Source organism: Toxotes jaculatrix, chromosome 22 (genome assembly GCF_017976425.1).
Source record: "Toxotes jaculatrix isolate fToxJac2 chromosome 22, fToxJac2.pri, whole genome shotgun sequence".
Classification (NCBI taxonomy): Eukaryota; Metazoa; Chordata; class Actinopteri; family Toxotidae; genus Toxotes; species Toxotes jaculatrix.
Window position 1 is genome coordinate 1,592,501 of NC_054415.1, and position 20,098 is coordinate 1,612,598.

General features: G+C 45.5%; 3 protein-coding genes across 6 annotated transcripts in view; 2 read left to right on the forward strand and 1 right to left on the reverse strand.

Moving 5' to 3' along the window:
* The window catches only part of LOC121176400 (SLIT-ROBO Rho GTPase-activating protein 1-like), a 50,810-nt gene extending 38,240 nt beyond the window's left edge, over positions 1-12,570 (forward strand). For 2 of the 3 annotated variants that reach the window (XM_041030446.1, XM_041030448.1), the window contains 19 exons: positions 647-709; positions 1,119-1,316; positions 1,780-1,908; positions 2,123-2,344; positions 2,537-2,638; positions 4,053-4,250; positions 4,399-4,483; positions 4,571-4,598; positions 4,724-4,757; positions 5,043-5,103; positions 5,328-5,405; positions 5,486-5,620; positions 6,093-6,198; positions 6,792-7,016; positions 7,506-7,585; positions 7,927-8,107; positions 8,501-8,641; positions 9,661-9,997; positions 10,102-12,570. In XM_041030446.1, coding sequence (XP_040886380.1) covers positions 647-709; positions 1,119-1,316; positions 1,780-1,908; positions 2,123-2,344; positions 2,537-2,638; positions 4,053-4,250; positions 4,399-4,483; positions 4,571-4,598; positions 4,724-4,757; positions 5,043-5,103; positions 5,328-5,405; positions 5,486-5,620; positions 6,093-6,198; positions 6,792-7,016; positions 7,506-7,585; positions 7,927-8,107; positions 8,501-8,641; positions 9,661-9,997; positions 10,102-10,563 — 2,865 coding nt within the window. In that variant the 3' untranslated portion in view covers positions 10,564-12,570. The remainder of the gene's footprint in view (positions 1-646; positions 710-1,118; positions 1,317-1,779; positions 1,909-2,122; positions 2,345-2,536; positions 2,639-4,052; positions 4,251-4,398; positions 4,484-4,570; positions 4,599-4,723; positions 4,758-5,042; positions 5,104-5,327; positions 5,406-5,485; positions 5,621-6,092; positions 6,199-6,791; positions 7,017-7,505; positions 7,586-7,926; positions 8,108-8,500; positions 8,642-9,660; positions 9,998-10,101) is intronic. The other variant, XM_041030447.1, reaches the window with a different exon arrangement.
* Positions 12,571-12,677: 107 nt separating this feature from the next.
* Positions 12,678-20,098, reverse strand: part of kics2 (KICSTOR subunit 2) — a 57,500-nt gene continuing 50,079 nt past the window's right edge. Inside the window, exons 2-4 of one of the 2 annotated variants that reach the window (XM_041030455.1) lie at positions 14,911-15,177; positions 14,337-14,625; positions 12,678-13,668 (exon numbers count right to left, since the gene is read on the reverse strand). In XM_041030455.1, the coding sequence (XP_040886389.1) occupies positions 12,849-13,668; positions 14,337-14,625; positions 14,911-15,142 (1,341 nt within the window). In that variant the 5' untranslated portion in view covers positions 15,143-15,177 and the 3' untranslated portion in view covers positions 12,678-12,848. Of the gene's footprint in view, positions 13,669-14,336; positions 14,626-14,910; positions 15,358-20,098 lie in introns of those variants that run through there. The other variant, XM_041030454.1, reaches the window with a different exon arrangement.
* Positions 17,854-20,098, forward strand: part of tmem19 (transmembrane protein 19) — a 56,570-nt gene continuing 54,325 nt past the window's right edge. Inside the window, exon 1 of the mRNA XM_041030457.1 lies at positions 17,854-18,074. The gene's annotated coding sequence lies outside the window, so the exon portion shown is untranslated. The remainder of the gene's footprint in view (positions 18,075-20,098) is intronic.

Below are 20,098 nucleotides of genomic sequence, written 5' to 3' on the forward strand. Positions count from 1 at the left end.
GAACGGGACTCATCCATCCTGGGATTCCACAGTCATTTAGCATAATGTAATATTAATGCGGCACCGCGCTGCCACATAACTCCTTCCCCAAACCAGTCGGCTGTTTAATGCATGAGGCAGAAATTCGGTCTGAGTGCAGGCAGCGGGATGCGGCTTGTTTCATTTATGAATCCGTTTGTTTGTGTGTGGTCAGATCCATTTATTTATCTGGTTCTGTTTGTCCTGATGGATCGGCTGTATTTCTTTACAGTGACACAGTGGTAGACGACGAACTCGGATAAGAATGAATAAAAAGATGATGTGAGAACGATGTGAAAGGCGTCGCTCGTAGCGATGAACCTGCAGAGAACCGTCGGCTGAATCTGCAGCTCCCCCCAGCTTTACAGAGCTTTACAGAGAGTTTCTTAAATGTCCCCTGTGATTGTTATATATTATTATATGTGACGTTGTTAGATTTCTAATACTGATGCATCAGTGTGTAAGCAGGGTTTTCCTGTTTTCTGAGTCTTAATTAGCTTTTTTTTACAGTCAGGTATTTTAGTTCGGTGGATCCGAACCTGGTGGTGCTGCCTGGAGTGAATCCATGTATTAACCCCATGCTGTTGTTTTTCTCTTCTCCTCTGTCTTTTTTTTTTTCCTCCATTAGAGTAAGGAGATCATCTTTCAGCTTCAGGAAGACCTCATGAAGCTTCTGAATGAGCTTTACACCGTAAGTGGAACAAACTCAGAGGCGATGGTGGGTTTTGTGAGAGCAGGATGTCAGCAGGTCGTAGAAATGTCTGGAAGTCACAGTGGCCTTAAATTCATAGCTCCAGCCTTCAGCCTCCCTGCCACTGTCTTACATTCAGAAGTGTTTTGTGAATTTCTACTTTTTGTTTTTCGTATCTGCCTTGAAGGAGAAAACTGCTGATTGTTGGCCGTCAAATGTCACGGTTTATTTTAAGTCGGAGTGCTGGCCTTAAAAGCTTCGTGTCTAAACATTGGAAATCAGATTAGAGTGGAGCTGATAACCTTGAGGAATAAAAACAGTCGACCCAGGCTGAAATGTAATGTTGTTTTCCAGTTTTTGTGGTCCATTCGTTTCAGAGACTGTGTTATTATGGGCTGCTGTTACCTAGGTGATGAAGACATATCACATGTACCACGTGGAGACGATCAATGCTGAAACCAAGCTGCGGGAGGCGGAGCGTCAGGAGGGCCGCGTGAAGGGCGTGTCGGGGACGGGCGGAGGGGTGGAGCCTGTGTTCGGCCTGCGGATAGAAGAGCGCCACCAGAGACGCAACGCCGCCCGGAAGATGGAGAAGATGAGAGAGAAGGTACGGGGTCCAGCTCAGTCCCCCCCCACTGCATCCATGTAACACTCACAAACTGTCACAAGCTGTTTTGACCCGGAGTTCCTTTAACTCATCGTTCTCAGCATTTGAGTCGCTGAGAAATTACAGGATATGGTTTGTAATAGATGTGGACACTCTGCAGGACAAAGATAAAAGGGAAAGACAAAAGCTTCCCTGCATGGAGTCAAAAATCGTCCTCCTCAGAGTCACGACTCAAAGCAACACGGGCGTGAAACACATACTGATATCATTCAGCGTGACTTACACTTCATCTCATTATCCCTGACGTCCGTCACGAATAAACGTCCATGAATCTGAGTAGAACTTAAGAAAAGAACATGTCTGAGACGTTTTTTTCAGTATCACAGTAACCCAGTGGCACACAGTACATGCAGATTGATAACCACCATTTTCACATTTCTTCGTCTGTTTCTTTCTTCGTTAGAGGAAGGCCAAGTACTCAGAAAACAAACTGAAGACTCTTAAAGCCAGGAATGAGTATCTGCTGACCCTGGAGGCCACCAACGCCTCCGTGTTTAAATACTACATCCACGACCTGCCTGATATCATAGACGTGAGTATGCATCTGTGGCATCTTGTGGCAAACAGGCAATAAGATGCAATTAATTAGAAGCCAGGACATGAATCCTGTGTGTGGGGACATTTGCGTGACCACTCAGACTCACGCCTCTCACTGGCCTCTTTTCTGTAGCAGCTGAGACTCATCAGTATTTTATTACTATTTCCAATAATCTCAAAACATGACCCCCCCCTCCCTTTTGTTTCAGTGCTGTGACCTAGGGTACCACTCCAGTCTGAGCCGGGCTCTGAGGACCTACCTGTCAGCCGAACTCAGCCTCGAAGCCTCCAGGAGGGCGGGTCTGGAGGTGCTGGAGGGGGCTGTGGAGGGCCTGGACCCCGCCCGCGACAGGCAGCGCCTCCTGGGCCTCTACCCCACTGCCTTCTGCCCCCCACAGCGCTTCAGCTTCCAGGCACACATGGGCGACACAGTCAGTATATCGTACCAAGCAGATGTGTTTGTAAACATTTATTAAAACTCTGTCTGAATGCACTGAGATGCTCTGATTCACCAGAATTACACTGGGACATGCTCTGTCAGGTCCACATGAGGACATATCTGGGTTTTCTTCCTCTGGTCAGCGATGTTCTGATTGGCTTGTTGTTGTTCCACATCCTGTCAGATGACCCAGATTGCCTCCCAGCCTCAGGTCCAGGCTGAGCTCACCCTCCGCCTCACACAGCTCCAGACCCGCCTGGCGTCGCTGAAGATAGAGAACGAAGAGGTGAGTGTCCAGATGTCCTGCGTCCGTTCCACCAGCTTCTTTAGCTCAGTGTAAGCTGTCGTTCAGCATTTCGTTCACCTGTTTATTATGCTGGTTATTATATAATGTTTAGCATGTTGACACACAGCACAGCTGTGGCTGACAGCAGTTATGAACTTAAAACCATTTTTGTTGGACAGGTGGACATTTGGACCTGTCTTTGGTTCTACGTTATCTTGATGATCAGACTGCAGGAGCTTTTAGTTTCACTTCATTGTTCAGTCTGCCGTCGTACTCGTGTTTGCCAGTTTCTGTTTGCAGAGGTTTGTTTGTGGGACGTCTCTGTCGTGCTGTTGTAGAATTTTCTGGAAGGAACGACGACCTGCACGGCTGTGCCAGTGTCACCTTCCCTTTTCTCAGGCACAGGAAGATCCCTCCTTCCTGAATCCTGCCTCTGATTAGCACAGGACGTTTGTCACTGAGCTCCGGTTGAGCTCAGTGACAAACGTTTTGAATCACAGTGATTCAGAGTCTGCACCACATGAGGAAGTGTACATCGATGAGATTTCCTGGCAAGTTGTCCGGTAGCTGTTGGGATATTACTCTCTGGCCTTAAGTGCTGATCCAACACAGACTCTGATCCAGTCGCCAGAAGCTTCACTGATTACAAATGAAAATGTTTTTCTGACAGTAACAAACTTTGCACAAAGTTATGATAATGTATTCTGTTTTAATTGGGTGATAATGTAACAGATGTACCTTCCAAAAATAAACTTGTACCATCTGAAAGCGACTCTGTGCTGCAGACTGTGGCTTCCTCGGTGCTGTTGTGTGCACAGAGGGCAGCTGCTAACTCACCCTGAAGGGCATAAAAATGCTGAAGGAGTGTGGATTAATGAGCTGCATCTGCACGTCTCAGCAGCTTCCAGATACACACACGCAGACACAAACACGCCCTGATTATCATACACAAATAAAAACACTCTTACACCCATTATCTTTGCTGTAAATACAAACCCACTTTGCATACGTGGCATAGATAAGCAGAGCAGTCGTGCTCGAGGGCGCACACTTCATCAAACATTGAACAGAAATGAAACTCCACCCTGAAACAGTTACTAATTCATGACTCGTGTGCAGGAATGAAAATGATTTTGGTTTTCAGCCTACAGAGTCATCCTTCCATTCAGGAGCAGCAGAGCACGAACGGTTTTCATCAACCGTCCCAGAGCAGGAGAACAGTCCTAACTGCCTGAAGTTTCTCAGAGTGACGTATGTGCAGTGTTTGATGGGACAGCGTCTCCTGTCCTGGCTGATATTTAGGAGAACTGTAGATGAGTCGCTCAGGCAGCGACATTCTGTGGCAGGAGAGATATTTCCACAGGTGATCATTAAATTGCAGCTCTGTGAAACACCTTTCCGTCCCCCCCTCCAGGTGAAGAAGACCTGGGGTGCCACTCTGACCACCCTGCAGGACATGACGGTGCTGGACGACTACGACGTCTCCCAGAGCTTCACCCACAGCCCGTCCTCCGAGTCCGTCAAGTCCAGCGTGTCGGACGGCTACTTGAACAAGCCGAGTCTGGCCAAGAGACGAGCCAACCAGCAGGAGACGGAGCTCTTCTACTTCACTGTGAGAGAACAGCAGACTCATTAAAAATGAAAAAATAATTCATTTTCTGATTTTAAACGCTGCGTGTGCACACCGTACTGATCAGCCGACACTGGGCGGTTCAGCAGGACACGCAGTGAATCGAATTTCTACATTTTTATTTCCTCAGAAATTCCGCGAGTATCTGGAGGGGAGTAATCTCATTTCCAAACTCCAGGCCAAACATGACATTCTGAAGAAAGCTTTAGCAGAAGGTAAGACACAGAGCCTCTCTCTGAACCTCTGTCTTACAACACACAGGGTTTCTCACCTTTAAATCTTTTTCTTTTGTTTTTTTACAGGTTATAAAGCTGAACTTTTGACCACGAGGTAAGGCGTTATTTCATGTCTCAGTGCTTTTCTTCCTTCATGTGAATAATATCCGTTACTTCCCATCACACCCCGTCGTGAAACTCAGACCCTCCTCTCTCTCTCCTCCTTTCTGCTCGTTACAGTCGTGGGCGGAAAAACTCCCACAGCAAGCACCAGGTAGAGTTTCACTTCTGTCAGGCTTCAGCTTGTTTGTCTGTGTGTGTGGTGATAACTGACAGTCTGTGGTGTTCACATCCACAGGGAGCATCCAGCATTTTCTGGATTTCTGGTTTCACTTTTATACGTCTCCTCTCTTTTATTCTTTTATCTTTGTCTTAAAGTCTGACTGATCGATGGGAATGGATGGAATTCCATAAATCAATAAGCAATCAGTGAGCAGACAGAATGAATCAGGTATAAATGAAAAATATCTCTGGTCGTGTGCTTGATGACTGTTTACAGGATTCAACCAAAGCCATACCTCTGCTGGTGGAGAGCTGCATCCGCTACATCAACCTGCACGGTGCGTTTCACTCGTCCGTTCTCAGGTTCACGTGGCTCAGCTCATACATATAGAAATATATTTAGAAATGTACGTCACTCTGAAGCCGTTTTCAGCTACTGGGTGTAAAGCTGCCTGTCGTCAGCCTACAGAACACTGTATAATAAAAAATCAAACAGCTTCTCAGAGCCACATCAGACCGCAGCAGGAGGAGATGTAAAATATTTCTGTACTGTTCCCAACAGGTCTTCAGCATCAAGGCATATTCCGGGTGTCAGGATCTCAGGTGGAGGTCAATGATATCAAGAACTCATTTGAGAGAGGTGAGAGGTCAACCGGAAGGTTACCTGAAGGTCACGTGATCGACGGGCTCTGGTGGTTAACGGTTCTGTCTCTCGTCCAGGTAACGACCCACTGATTGACGAGGAGAGCAACCATGACATCAACTCCGTGGCTGGAGTGTTGAAGCTCTACTTCAGGGGTCTGGAGAACCCGCTGTTTCCCAAGGACAGGTTTAACGACCTCATCTCCTGCGTCCGTGAGTGCCACTGTCACACACACAAAATTCTCAAATATTGATATTGGTATTGGTTTTTAAAACATGCAGTAATAGTCGAGTCTGGATTCTTACATGTGCATCAGAACTGATTTCATCACTCGCCATCACACTCGAGTGTTACTGTAAATGTGACCTGGAACATTTGTGCTGCTTCCATCTGCACATGAGCTGCTGCCATGAAGCACAGGCTGAATCTGTCTATCTTCAGCCCACACACACACACACACACTCTTCTCACACCCTTCCCTCTCAGTTTCTTTGTCTTTGTTTCTCTTTAGTGTCTCTTTGTCTCTCTGAAGCTCGTCCCCTCCTCAGCGGAGATATGGAGCCGGCTGGTTCTCTTTCTGTGGCGCTGGCTGCTGTTTTTCAGGACGTGTCGTTGTGATACAGACACCTCGGGAAGTCTCGGGGACTGACAGTGACTGTGCCGATGTGTGTTTTTTGTCTGCAGGAATAGAAAACCTTTACGAGAGAGCGCAGTGCATCCGTAAGATCCTGCTGGGCGTCCCGAGGGCGATGCTGGTGGTGATGCGTTACCTGTTCGCTTTCCTCAACCAGTGAGTATCCACTTACACAAAACCAGGCACTTGCAGTTAATGACAATCGCCCATTTCTTTCCATTTTCCCAGAGTTCCCACACAGTGTTAAAGCTGAGGATAGGTAGGAGAGACCATAAAGCTCTTTTGTAGTGAAGTGCACACTTACAGCGTGGAGAGATGATAAAACAGAGCTCATTTAGTCTCTGCAGCCTCTCAAATAAATATAGAATGAGAGAGCAGCGAGGAATGGAGAGGCAGGAGGTGTGAGCCGGAGGGGAGCTGAGTGTGATCTGCAGGTGTGATGTACCAGCTGAATGTATTGATGCCTTTATTAGCAAGGCTAAGAAGTGCGTTCAGCTCCAGTGTTATTAAACCTGGAGCTTCATTGTCGAGGAGAGTGGAAATATTTTTATTTCCATCAGCTCGTTCAGGTCCTGTAGAAGCTGCAGGCCACATCTCCAGAAACAGCAACGTGGCGAAGTTTAGCGTATGAAGCAGCTGAGATCATTACAGTGAGCTCTGAGCTCGTAATCAGCTGGAAATCTGCTTAAAACTGTATTATAGTGTGTTATAAAGCATTTATTATATATTTGTGCACTGTTTCCCCACAGCCTTTCCCAGTACAGTGACGAGAACATGATGGATGCCGGGAACCTGGCCATCGTGTTCGGCCCCACCCTCCTGCCCACGCCGGACACGCTGGACCAGGTGGCCTGTCAGGCGCACGTGAATGAGGTCGTTAAAACGGTCATCCTACACCACGACAACATCTTCCCCGACACCAAGGACCTGCCCGGACCAGTCTATGAGAAGTGTATGACTGGAGACCAGTACTGGTGAGGCTCACACGCACCAGCATGTGAAATCATCCAGACTCATTTATATTCATGATTATTTCATTAGTCACTAATCATGTTCCTGTGATTGTAATATCCTTAATTATTTAAACCATTAGGACAGTACGGGATACGTATGTCATCACATTTGGAAGTTTCCCTCAGTATCACATTAATCCAGTGACAGTGTCTGTACGTCCGTGGCTACACTGCTAACAGGAGCTGCTAAAGGCTAATTCAGCGACTGAATCCATGGCAGTGGGGGAGGAACAGCCTCTCTCCTTTATTGTACAGTGTGTGTGCTGTGTTCCTGTTTTCCTATCACAAGCTAAACTCTTGACATTTTGCTGTGGCTGTATTGTTGCATAAATGTCCTGAGACTCTGATGAGCAGCCCTGTCTCCCTCTGTGCATGCGTCCTCCTCCCTTTGTTCCCTCACTGAATGAACGAACAGCGCGTCTTTCCGCTCTCCTCTTCTTCCTCCTGCAGCGAGAGTCCGTTCAGCGAGCCGGGAGCGTTGGAGGAGGCCGAGCCCGACGCCGGCACCGAGACTCAGACCAGCGACGAGGGTACGCCTGACCTCTGACCTTCACACAATCGCCCACACTCCCATCCTGCTGTCTCCTGTTGGAGAGAGGTTGCCACGGCAACAGCAGCCATGGAGACACACTCCCCACCACCACCCTCCCTCCCTCAGTGCCTTCTCCAGCCCCACCCGCCCTTCCTCCTCTCTTCTCTCTATCTGCATTAACAGAAAAGACTTTTTTAATGCTCTTTTCTGATTGGTTGAGGTGTGGGAGGAACAAAGCCTCAGAGACAGCTGATTGACAAGTTCAGGTTCACCTCTATTTTCACGTCTCTTATCTTTTCCTCCCCCTCCTCCCCTTTCCTCTCTCTGTCTCCCCGGCAGAGGGTGAGGCTGTGGAGGCGGTGGCGAGGTTCGACTATGTGGGCCGGTCGGGCCGCGAGCTCTCCTTCAAGAAGGGAGCGTCCCTGCAGCTTTTCCAGCGAGCGTCACATGACTGGTGGGAGGGGCGGCACAACGGCAACCACGGCCTGGTGCCTCATCAGTACATCGTGGTGAAGGACAGGCGAGTGCACAGCCCAGATGATTATTCACACACAAGCACCTTTAACTTCTAAGTTTTTATTTTTATTTCCAGTTTTTTGTTGTTTAAAAAAAAAACATCACAAATTGACCAAATTCCTGCTGTAAAAAATGTCCCTTCAGCAGAAAACACACACAAACGTTCTCCAGCGTAAGTGGCCCATTTGATTCATTGACAAGCTGCAGTGATGGATTTGTGTGGATTTGTTGCTCACTGAGTCGCACATCTTGTTGATTAACAGACTTATGGGACTGAGAGAGCCACTAACCACACGCTATTGATCAGTTAATTGATGATTGGTGTGTTCTGTTGGTTCAGCTCTCCGGTTTCCAGAGCGGTTTGTCCTGATTGAGAGTCTGTGCTCTGTGTCTTCAGGGCTGACGCCATGTCAGATACACTCAGTCAGAAGGCGGACAGCGACGGAGGAAGCAGCAGCACCGACGACAAGAGGTCCAGGAGCGAACTGAGCTCCCCCACCGACATCAGACCGCCAGAGACCTACAACAGGTCTGTCATGTAAGACACCTTCCATTATCACGAGGGGAGAGAAGATCGTTTTAGCTGCAGTGAAACTTAAACCCATTTTCCATCTTGTTCTCTCACCTTTAAAAATACCTGTGAATCTCACCATGCTGTTATCACAGCTGTTGGTCATGTGACTCGCTCCCCAGTCTGAAGGCAGCAGACACCTTCCACTCTGTTCAGTCAGTCTTTACGATGAGTGTCTGAGTCCAGCTGCACTGAGCTCATCTGTGGACTTTTCACCAGTACGTCAATATTAACATTCTCCATTCAAAGTCCTGCATTCAAATAGTATTATTCGTATTGTCAGTAAGATGTACTGTGGTAGTTTAGTTTATGGATTCCCAACATAGGCATCCTGCCCCTCCAATGGGTCACAAGATCAATCTGAGGGGTCCTGAGATGATTGAAGGACGAGGAAGGAAGAAAAAACTCATTTCTGATTCACACGTTTGTGTTGATTTTTCAGACTTTTCTCTAATGTTTGATTTTTTGTGTGAAAAACGTCAGAGGGGAAACAGCTCACAGACACTCAGACATCTGAAACCTGACAGGGAGACACAGTTAAAGTTCTTTAACATGGAGACACTCGTCAGCTCAAATCATCTGATTACGTTTGAAATTTAAAAACGTGACGAACAGAGATTCATCTAAATCATCCTCATCTGTTTTCTACACGTTACTCATTCGTGATTTCTGTTAACTAGAGCTGCAACTAATAACCATTTTCATTATCAGTTAATCTGCTGATTCTTTTCCGATTAATTGATCAATCATTTTGTCTATAAAACATCAGAAAACAGTAAAAACTGTGCATCACAGTTTCTTAGAGCTGAGGTGATGATTCAGTTGTGATGAACAGTCTCACATTCAAGAAGCTGAAAAAATGACTCAAACTAATGAATTGATTATTGAAATAGTTGCTGATTAATCGTCTGTCAGTCGACTCACAGACAACAGTCGCCGCTCCACTGTTGACTTGAGCTAATAGTGTCCATGCTTTTCGATCGCAGTCACAGGAGGAAGCGAACTGACGGTTTATTCCGCCGCCCTCTCGGCCGCTCTAACGACAACCACGGGAACGGGGGGGTGATGGAGCGAAGCTCTCCGCCGGTAACGGGTCATTTCAGTCCCAGGGAGCTGCTGCTGGGACGGGGTCAGGGCTTGACCCCGCCCCTTGACAGCCCGGAGCGCCGCCGCCGCTCTGCCGCTGCCGTGACCATGACGGTGAGCCGACATGATTCACTGAGAAGGCCCGAGGACACGCCCATCCGGCGCTCGAGCAGCGGGCAGCACGGCTTCAGCGACTCCCATCGATCCAGAGCGCTGGACCCCGACACACTGGCACAGGTACACTAACACACACCTGTAGGTGAGGCTGGGTTAAAATGAAAACGTCTCTCCTCATTATTGTCTTCGAGGACCCATCTTTAATCTTCCTCTTGCGCCTGCAGGACATCGAGGAGACGGTGACTGTGGCTCTGGGGGAGCTGAGGCAGCTGGAGCGGAAGGGCTGCCGGCCGGCTCCAGATGTGGTGCTGGACACTCTGGAGCAGGTGAAGAACGGCCCCGTCACCACCTGCTCCTCCGAGTCTCCCAGCCCACACAGCACCCCTAGCACCCCAGGCACGCCTGGAACCCCCGGCACCCCCGGGACCCCTGGGACCCCGGGCACGCCTGGCACTCCGAGCCCCCTCAGTCCTCTGAGCCCCATCAGCCCGCTCCCTGGGCCTCCTCCAGGACCTCCCAGACCGGCCAACCCTTCCCCAGACGCCCTGGGCTCCTTCAAGCCTGTGGCAGCTGCCCGCATCGGGGCTCCTCTGCGGCCCCCTGCCCTGAGGCCCAAGCCTATGGTTCCGCCTAAGAGCAGCACCCCGCCTCTGCCCCCACCGCTGGACAAATCCTGCACCATGTGAGCCAAACCAGGCCGATAGAAGGCCGAATCAGGCCTACCCGGGCCAAAAATGGGCCAGTAGAGGAGATCAGGGTACTGCTTAATGTTTATAATCAACATGAGGGTAGAAACGGTAGGAAAGACAAAAAGGGTTTTAATGTAGTAATAAAATATAATATATGACATGACCTATGATATGATATGCCATGATATTTATGTGTTGTCAGGTTGGTGTGTACTCTCTAGGTGTGTAGGAGTTTACTTTCTCCATGTATTGAAGCATTTATCAAAGGTTAGCTAAAAGAACTGCTGATAAAGAGAAACAGGAATGAGCGTAGGCAGAGCGTCCTGTCCCGTGTAAGAGATCACAGTCAGAGAGACGTGGGGAGTGTAGTTCAGCTCCAGTAAAATGTAGTTTCAGTGACGTGAATGTTGGCTGTGCTGTCATGAGGATAGGCCTGCGTTAGCTGAAGAGCCTGTCACCAAAAGGCTGCTGTTTTCTTAAAAACTGTAACGATTGGCTGCTGTATCTGTAACGAGTGACTCGATGGGTTAAGAGGACGAGGACACGGCAGAGTGAAGGCAACACTGGTTCAACAACGTCTGTGTGACTTATAATTTATTTTTTTATTTATCACTCGGTTCAGCTGCTAAGCTCACTTACACCTCAAACCACGAAACGCCTCTTGAGGTCGTCAGTGACACCAAACTCACGTTAATTAACCAACGTCCAGCTATTTAATGAATGTTTCCAGTATTAAACGACTGTTCAGCCATCTATTGAATGTTCAGTGAGCTGCTGTGGCGACTCACTAAACTTTTTAACAGCCTTCTTGTGTTTTCGGAGGGAAACCTGCGCCCAGACCGGAGCTTCGAGCAGGGTGCGATGGTTGAGTGGTGGAGGGAGTTTGGACAGAGCTTTTTCTGGGATGGGGTGGGTGTATGATTTTATTCTTGTTTGTGTGTGTGTGCGTGTAAGAATAGTTTGTGTGTGTGTGTGTGTGTGTGTGTATGTGTCCTGCTTGCCTGCCCTTGTTCTGCTCCCTTGTAAGTGCAGAAGCACTAGAATAGTGATAGATGATAGATAATTCATGCCTGCCTTGAGTGCCAGAACACGCAAGTGCAAGTTAGGAAAACGGTGTGAGTGCGAAAAGCATGCCACTTTCTGTGCGTGTGTGTGGGTGTGTTTGTCAGAAACAGTGGTTTACCTGCTTGTTACACTGAAGTCACTAGTTAACCTTAAATTCACAATAAGCTAACAGGGTGGGGCTCTGTGTGTGAACGCCCAAAAAACACTTGAACAGCACACTGAATGTGGCCTCCAACCGGGCTGGTAACTGATGTGAGTGTGGTGATTAAAATGAGACGTGACACGCTGAGATGGGCTATGGATGCACATCTGTGTGTGTGTGTGTGTGTGTGTGTGTGTGTGTGTGTGTGTGTGTGTGTATGTGAAAGTGCCTTTTTTTTTAATCCTTGTCTTTTTTGGGGAGTTGTGAATCCACTCACGCATGTCCTGAACGAAGAGCAGCAGCACTCCGGATGAAATAATCATAAAGTGTTTAGTAGATTACTGAATTATGAATTCTAGCATTAACCCATTGTGACATTGCACTTTGATGTATAGGATTGTGTACTTGGCATGTAGCATCATAACATGTTGGTGCATTTTAACTCAAAGGGAGGTTTCTTTGAATGTGTTTGATAAAGGAAATGGTTTTCGTCTGTTAGTGTTGCTGTATTTGAAAACTGAGCTTCCTAGAGATGAGCTCATATAGCCAAATGGATTGTATCAATGTGTTGTATTTATATTATAAATAAACCAGAATAAATTAGCATTCGAGTCATTAACCGATCGAACTTTTCTTTAAATGAGATGTCACTAAATGTTTTGTTCGAACACTCAATAAACCTCCAGTGTGTTCTGTAAATCAGTGGCTTCTTAATCTTTCTGTCAGTGAATCCACAAATATTTCAGGCAAAGGAAACGAGGCCAAAACTTTATTTAAATTGTGTCAAGCACAGTGAATATGAGCTATTAAAAAGAAATGGTAAACGTGTTAAAACAGTAATTGATGCAAAATAATAAAACAATACATTTTAAATCAGACAGTCATGATCTAATAATCTGCGTGGAAAATAAAATCTCTTTGGAAGGTTTTTTTTTTTTATTTGTTTTGGCAGAGTGAGAAAGGAAACTGATCCACATCTTGTAAGAAGTGATTTGAGACAGCAGGCTCCATCATTTGAGTTGATGTTTCTCTCCAGTTGCATCTTTTCCAGCTTTGCGTGCTGTTCACGTGTGGCTCAGCCCTTGGACCCGGGCTTGAGGGTGCTGAAGGGTTTGGAGTTCCGCAGTGAGCCTGAGATCTCCTGCAGGAAGGCAGCGATGTGCAGGTCCTTCTCTGACTTCCTGCCGTCAAAGATGACCACCAGAGTGAAGTGTGGCTCGGGCCGCGTCAGGTAGTAGGTGCTCTGGACTTTATCGTCGTAGAAGTGCACCACCTTGTCCAGAGTGTTGAGCTCAGCGGCGCGGTCTCCCATCATCATGATGACGTTTGGCCAGTGCGTGAGCGGCCGCTCCCCGGACGGCAGGGACACCACGGCGGGGAACTGCTCCACGCCCTTCGGTGCTTCCCGGTATGAGTGCGGGTGGTGGTATCCGTGGCCCTGGAAGCTTTCTGAGCCGCGGTTGTCAAACACCAGAGACACGTTACTGGCGTCATGTTTGCGGATAAAGGAGGAGATCTTGCCGTAATAGTCTGCCGCGGTGCGGGCGGTCAGGGCTCTCATGTCAGCTGGGGCCGTCTGCCGGCTCAGGGCTTCGTGGAAGTAGAAGCTGAACTTGGCGAGGAGCGTCGCCTGGAAACGCTGCAGCCACACATACAGGTGCGGAGGCTGCACGGCCTTCTGGGACTGACCTCCGAACAGATGCTTGCGGGTCTCTTTCTGCCGCTGGAAGAGCTGACCCCAGGCGGTGAGCTTGGTGTTGGCACCGTGCAGGCTGAGCAGAGCGGGCAGGAAATGCCACTCTGACACCTGAGCCTGGCAGCGCAGTAACTGGGTCACTACGTCCACCTCCGTCTGGAAGCCCTCCTCCACACGGCCAAGGATAGGGTGGTGGAACCTGAAGGGGTCAGGAAGACGAGGTTAGTGTTGAAAGACAGTGGCTGGCCTCATTTATAGTGACCTGAAAGCAGCTGTCTCTTTGCTGTGCTGAGATACATTTGCATTTAAGTCTGAACCTGAGTGTGCGCTCAGCCTACACACACACACACACACACACAGTATTTGGTGACCCTTTATTTGTCCAGGTCTGCTGATGAGAACACCACCTTCACCCTTCGGTGCACGGTCAAACTGGTGATTTGTGGTAGTGTCGTACTGTGACCTGCTGCAGCTCAGTCAACAGCTCCATCGTGCAGTTTGTCTTCCTGCCGTAGACGCAGGACTCGGTTTCGCTGACATGTCTCTGGGGAAAAAGCTGGAATCCTGCATTTGCTGGATTAAGCATAAAGTTTTCCTCCTGCAACCCCAATCTGTCACTCTCTCCTTTCCTTTCCTTTATCTCACTAATTTCTTTGTGTTTTTTTATACTCCAGGCCAAACCAGGTATCCACGGTGGAGGAAGTGTTCAGTGAGTCCTTATTTAAATAAAAGATGTTCATACCACACTGGAACAACTCATCCTAACATAAGTACTGCTTTTTTTTTTATTAAGTATTAAGTATTCAGTAAAGTACGTTGTTACTCTGCACCACTGTCAGGAAGAAGACGGTACAAACAGATACACACTTGGAGCTGTATTTCTGCAGGACGGCCTCCAGCGTGGTGACCAGCTCCTCTGAGTTGATGCTCTTCTGGCTGCCCAGTGAGTGCATTTTCTCGTACAGGTCGGCCATCTCCATGCGGGCCTGGGTGAAGTGGCAGAGCTGCTCCGACAGGTGCGACAGCAGGTCCTCCAGGTAGGAGGTGGAGCCCGGCTGGCTGTGACGCCCCGTCGTCACCACCTTCCTGAGCTCGTTGTAGAGGGAGGTGTAGATAGTGCGGATGGAGTCTTTACGGCTGAAGAAGGACTGGCCGCCTGCACACACACACACACACACACACACACACACACACACACACACACACACACACACACACACACACACACACAGAGGAAATAAACAGAAATCAGTCTTTTGTTTTAAACTGTGTCACCGTCAGATAATGGCATACATGTGATACAGCGCCATCTGCTGTTGGACAACTGTAACTGTTGCTGTACCTTAAACACACACACTCACCAAGCACTGTCAGTCACACCTATACACCTGCTTATCTGTGAAACAGTGCAGTGTATAAAATCCTAGTACATTAACGTTACCTATTTTCTGTCCTAGGAATGTCATGTTGTGGTACGCCTTCTCCGCGGCGGCCAGGTGAGCCAGAGCGGCCAGCAGAGCGGCCCAGATGGCCCCGGTGCTCCTGCTGTTGTCCTTCTCCTTCTCCACGTAGTCCTTGGCCCGGTCGAAAGAAAACATGCCGAGCTGCGTGAAGAAGCTCTCCAGGATGGCCCGCTCCCGGGGAACGGGCCGCAGCTCCTCCGCCTCCGTCATGAGTCAAGAGATATTCCCGCACACGGAGCAGCTACCTGTCCGGGCGAGCTAGCGGTTAGCTGGCCGTGTTATTATTATTTATAAATTATTATTCATAAACGCAGCCATTCATAACGGTGCCATCAACTTCCTTAGATATTTGCTCACAACAACAACAACAATATTTTTTAAAAAGTGCTTGTATCCAGCCGGCTAGCTACCCTCCTGACGCCATATTGGCTACACTGAATGTAAACACTACGGAGAGCCCAGCGTTCCAAACTAAGCAAGTTTGCACAATTTTCAGTTGAGCTAGAATCATAAGTATGGAGGTGATTTTGTGGTAATAGTGTTTGCAAATGCGTGTGGAGAGTAATGAAACAGTATGTGTATGTGTCCCTGTAGAAGACATTTACATTTTTGTTCAAATTTACAAATATCAGAACAAATGAATGTATCTTACTGCACATTTATATATTTCAGGACACATTTTTGGCCATCAGCTGGACACTTATGGCTAAACCTAACAATTGTTTTCAGTATTAATTAATTTGTTGCTTATTTTTTGGACTAATAAATCCATCATTTAGTCTTTAAAATATCAAAAAGTGGAAAAGACCCAATCGTGAAGCAACCAATAGATAGTATTCAACAACTACACTTCCCATGAGTCATGAGACGTGCATTTCTTCAAAACTCTCTCTCTCTCTTAGTCTCTCTCTCTCTCTCTCTCTCTCTCTCTCTCTCTCTCTCTCTCTCTCTCTCTCTCCAGGGGTGGATCTCTGCTTCCCTTAAAAAATGTCAGTTGCTTCAAAATGAGTACAAACCACATTTATCTTCATCTCATCCTCCTCCACGCCTCCCTGCTCGGTAGGTGACATCATCTTTGTGGATGCATGCGTTCATGGTTTGCAGTAATATAACTAAATTTCACAGATTTTAAGGTGATAATGTTGTTAGACTAGAACAGATTGCTGGTGTGGTAATCACCTGGTTTGGATGGTGAATCACAGTGGTTAATGTGCCTTTAAGCAAGGCATGTGTCACATACTGCAAGTGAATCTCAGCTCAATGTCAAGAATTTCACATCAGATGTAAATAGTCTGGGGTTTGCATGCCGACGAATTCAGTCAGTGTCTTCTTTTTTAATGTGGGAACTGATTAAAAAAATGGATCTGTGTACAGTCTACAGCACCTGCTGGAAAATAATATGCAAGTAACTTATTCTGTGACCTTACAAATAACATACAGATAGATGAGAAATTAATGGAAAAACCGTCATAAAGTGTCTTAATAAGGCAATAAGGAGCCTCCGCAGGAATCTGCATTTGTTATAATCACACTCATTTATTCAGGTTTTTTCCTTTAATTTATCACCTATCTGTAAACTGGTGTGTGCAGGGCAACACTGGAAACTCTCTTTTATGGAAAGTAGCAAAGGTTTGTCCGAAAAAGGTGCTGGATTTGTCAGTAGCTGCTTTTTTTAAAAAAAGCTGCCAAAGGATTGTCAGCCAAGCTGGCAGCACTGCCTGTGAACAGCCCCTGATGATGAAAGAAACCGTTCAGGCCGGTTCGTTTGGAAAGAGCAACAGTCGGGGAAAATTCCAACACTCAGCCGGGTGACCAACGATGTAACTCAATCACCAGGTCAGTGACGGACATTTGTGCTTACAGAAGCCAGCCCTGCTGTTGCTGCTCAGACAAAAAATCAAATCAATCACAGACAATGAAGTCATTCATTTTGAAAATGATAGCAGGTTTCAATCTTGTGGTTTGAATTTTAATGGTGGTTTTGATCACACACTGTGCTTTTACAAACATAAGAGGATGTAGAACCACTTTGGGTTTTGTGCCTTAAAATCCTTCTTCTGTGCTCAAAGCAATAGAAAATGAAAACAATAACATACAAATGGCTCAGATGTTTAAAGCTAAAAGTGAAAAAAAGGCTGAGATAATGCTTTCATATTTTTTTCAGCTCACAAATATCAACCTCAGTATTGGCTTGAAAAATCATCTGGGTTCTGTTATAAAGTTTGTCTGTAGTTACATGGAATATGAAACATTTTTCATTCAAATTTTTCTCTTACATTTCTTTTATTTTTGTGAAATTACATTTCACAGTGTTTACAGTACATTATGTATCAGCTTGTTTCATTGCAGTTATATGACATTTACAAATATTTCAATATCAAATATTTAGGTTTTTTTTTCATGTCTGTACTATTCCATCACCCCTGATAATGGCACAGTGTCCCAATGATATTTCTGTCGTTGAAAAACGGATTAGATGATTCCAGTAAAGAACTTCTTACAGTGAAAGAACAGAGCTTGTGTTCATGAGGAAGAGGACGACTGTGTGAACACTCTGAGACAGAGCTCTGTTTGTCCTCTGCTGCTTTCTGTGCTCTCAGGGAGAAAGATGTTTCCCATGTGATCACAGATTACACGCAGCATTTTGTGCACAGCTTTAACTACATGACGATCAGCAAAAGGGTAGAAATTATGCGTAGAAGCTGATAATGTACAACGTTTTTTCTTTTCGCGTGTCCGCGCCCGCGGGTAAATGCACAGATATTTTCCACATCTCTCATGAGTACTGAAAAAAGTGTGTTACCACCTGTAAACAAAAACGATGAAATAAACCAAAGGAAAGTGCGAGTGTGGATTTGTCCCTTTAACAACTGTCAATGTTTGCGGAAGTCGGTCCGTCACCTAAATACCTCCGTCCTCCCCTCCCCTCCGGTGTTTAACACTGAGCTTCAGCTGAGCTGAGGTTTCCTTCTTTTAACTGGCCACAGACCTAAATATATTCGTTTATAGTATTTTCAGTTGGTGTGGTTGTTCGAGTAAAGTTGCCTGTTTCACCTCTGAAGAGTCGAAAATACATTGGTGCTGAACTTTTCTGTCGAAGTAGGGTTAAAGCGTGAACTCGTGATGGCTCCGGAGACAACGGGTGAGTCCACTTACATAAAGCAGGGCGCAGCTCTTCATTCAGATGTTGGTCAGATGTGTTCATACTGATGAAATAACAACCACAACAACACACTCGTTTCAGTGAGTGCGTTGTTTAGCCGTGCGTTGTTGTACTTTAACCGCACATCCTCCTCGGCCCCACGGGTTGAGCGGTTCATACAGTAGGTGTAATTAATCTGACGAATTGCTTAGTGAATGGCTCAGATATTAAAACGTTAAATATATTCAAATGTGTAATTTAAGATGTATAGAGTGCACTGTGTTTCTTTATAGTATTTCTAAACGAGACCTGCTGCCACATCAGTCGTTATCGTTAGTATAGTGGTACTGTGTCACAACTGAAAGTCTTTATCAGAGGCTCCACACTGACTCTGGGCTCATGGAGTCCAGCACATTTTGGAAACCTTCCTTTGAGCTTCTGACATGATTCATCACATCATCTGTGCAGATTTATTAGCTGCTCATTCAGTGGTTTCTTCATGTTATTGAGATGTGTGAGGGAAATCCTTGCATTTGTTAACCTGGATGTTATTCCTCCATTTTTATCTGTTGTTTCTATGATGAAAACTTCAACTGACCACTGACAACAACAGCAAGGAGCAGCACAGGGAGCTTGCAGCATGTTTGACGTGCCAAGCTAAAAAATGCTGGTGATTGGCTGTGTCCAGTCATCCAGGAAAAACACTAGTTTACACCGTTCTAAAAAATGACTTTTTTTGACCGATTTTGACGCCTCAAAATGTCATAAAAAACTTCATAGTATAGTAAGGCGTCAAAATCGGCCAAAAAAAGTCAAAAATTTTTTTGACCTCAAAATGTCATAAAAAACGTCATAGTATAGTATGCCGTTTTTTTCGGACAAAAAAAGTCAAAATTTTTTTTGACCTCAAAAAGTCATAAAAAACGTCATAGTATAGTATGCCGTTTTTTTCGGACAAAAAAAGTCAAATTTTTTTTTTACCTCAAAATGTCATAAAAAACGTCATAGTATAGTAAGGCGTCAAAATCGGACAAAAAAAGTCAAACAATTTTTTGACCTCAAAAAGTCATAAAAAACGTCATAGTATAGTATGCCGTTTTTTTCGGACAAAAAAAGTCAAAATTTTTTTTGACCTCAAAAAGTCATAAAAAACGTCATAGTATAGTATGCCGTTTTTTTCGGACAAAAAAAGTCAAAAAATTTTTTGACCTCAAAAAGTCATAAAAAACGTCATAGTATAGTATGCCGTTTTTTTCGGACAAAAAAAGTCAAAAAATTTTTTGACCTCAAAAAGTCATAAAAAACGTCATAGTATAGTATGCCGTTTTTTTCGGACAAAAAAAGTCAAAAAATTTTTTGACCTCAAAAAGTCATAAAAAACGTCATAGTATAGTATGCCGTTTTTTTCGGACAAAAAAAGTCAAATTTTTTTTTGACCTCAAAATGTCATAAAAAACGTCATAGTATAGTAAGGCGTCAAAATCGGACAAAAAAAGTCAAAATTTTTTTTGACCTCAAAAAGTCATAAAAAACGTCATAGTATAGTATGCCGTTTTTTTCGGACAAAAAAAGTCAAAAAATTTTTTGACCTCAAAAAGTCATAAAAAACGTCATAGTATAGTATGCCGTTTTTTTCGGACAAAAAAAGTCAAAAATTTTTTTGACCTCAAAAAGTCATAAAAAACGTCATAGTATAGTATGCCGTTTTTTTCGGACAAAAAAAGTCAAAAAATTTTTTGACCTCAAAAAGTCATAAAAAACGTCATAGTATAGTATGCCGTTTTTTTCGGACAAAAAAAGTCAAATTTTTTTTTTACCTCAAAAAGTCATAAAAAACGTCATAGTATAGTAAGGCGTCAAAATCGGACAAAAAAAGTCAAAAATTTTTTTGACCTCAAAAAGTCATAAAAAACGTCATAGTATAGTATGCCGTTTTTTTCGGACAAAAAAAGTCAAAAAATTTTTTGACCTCAAAAAGTCATAAAAAACGTCATAGTATAGTATGCCGTTTTTTTCGGACAAAA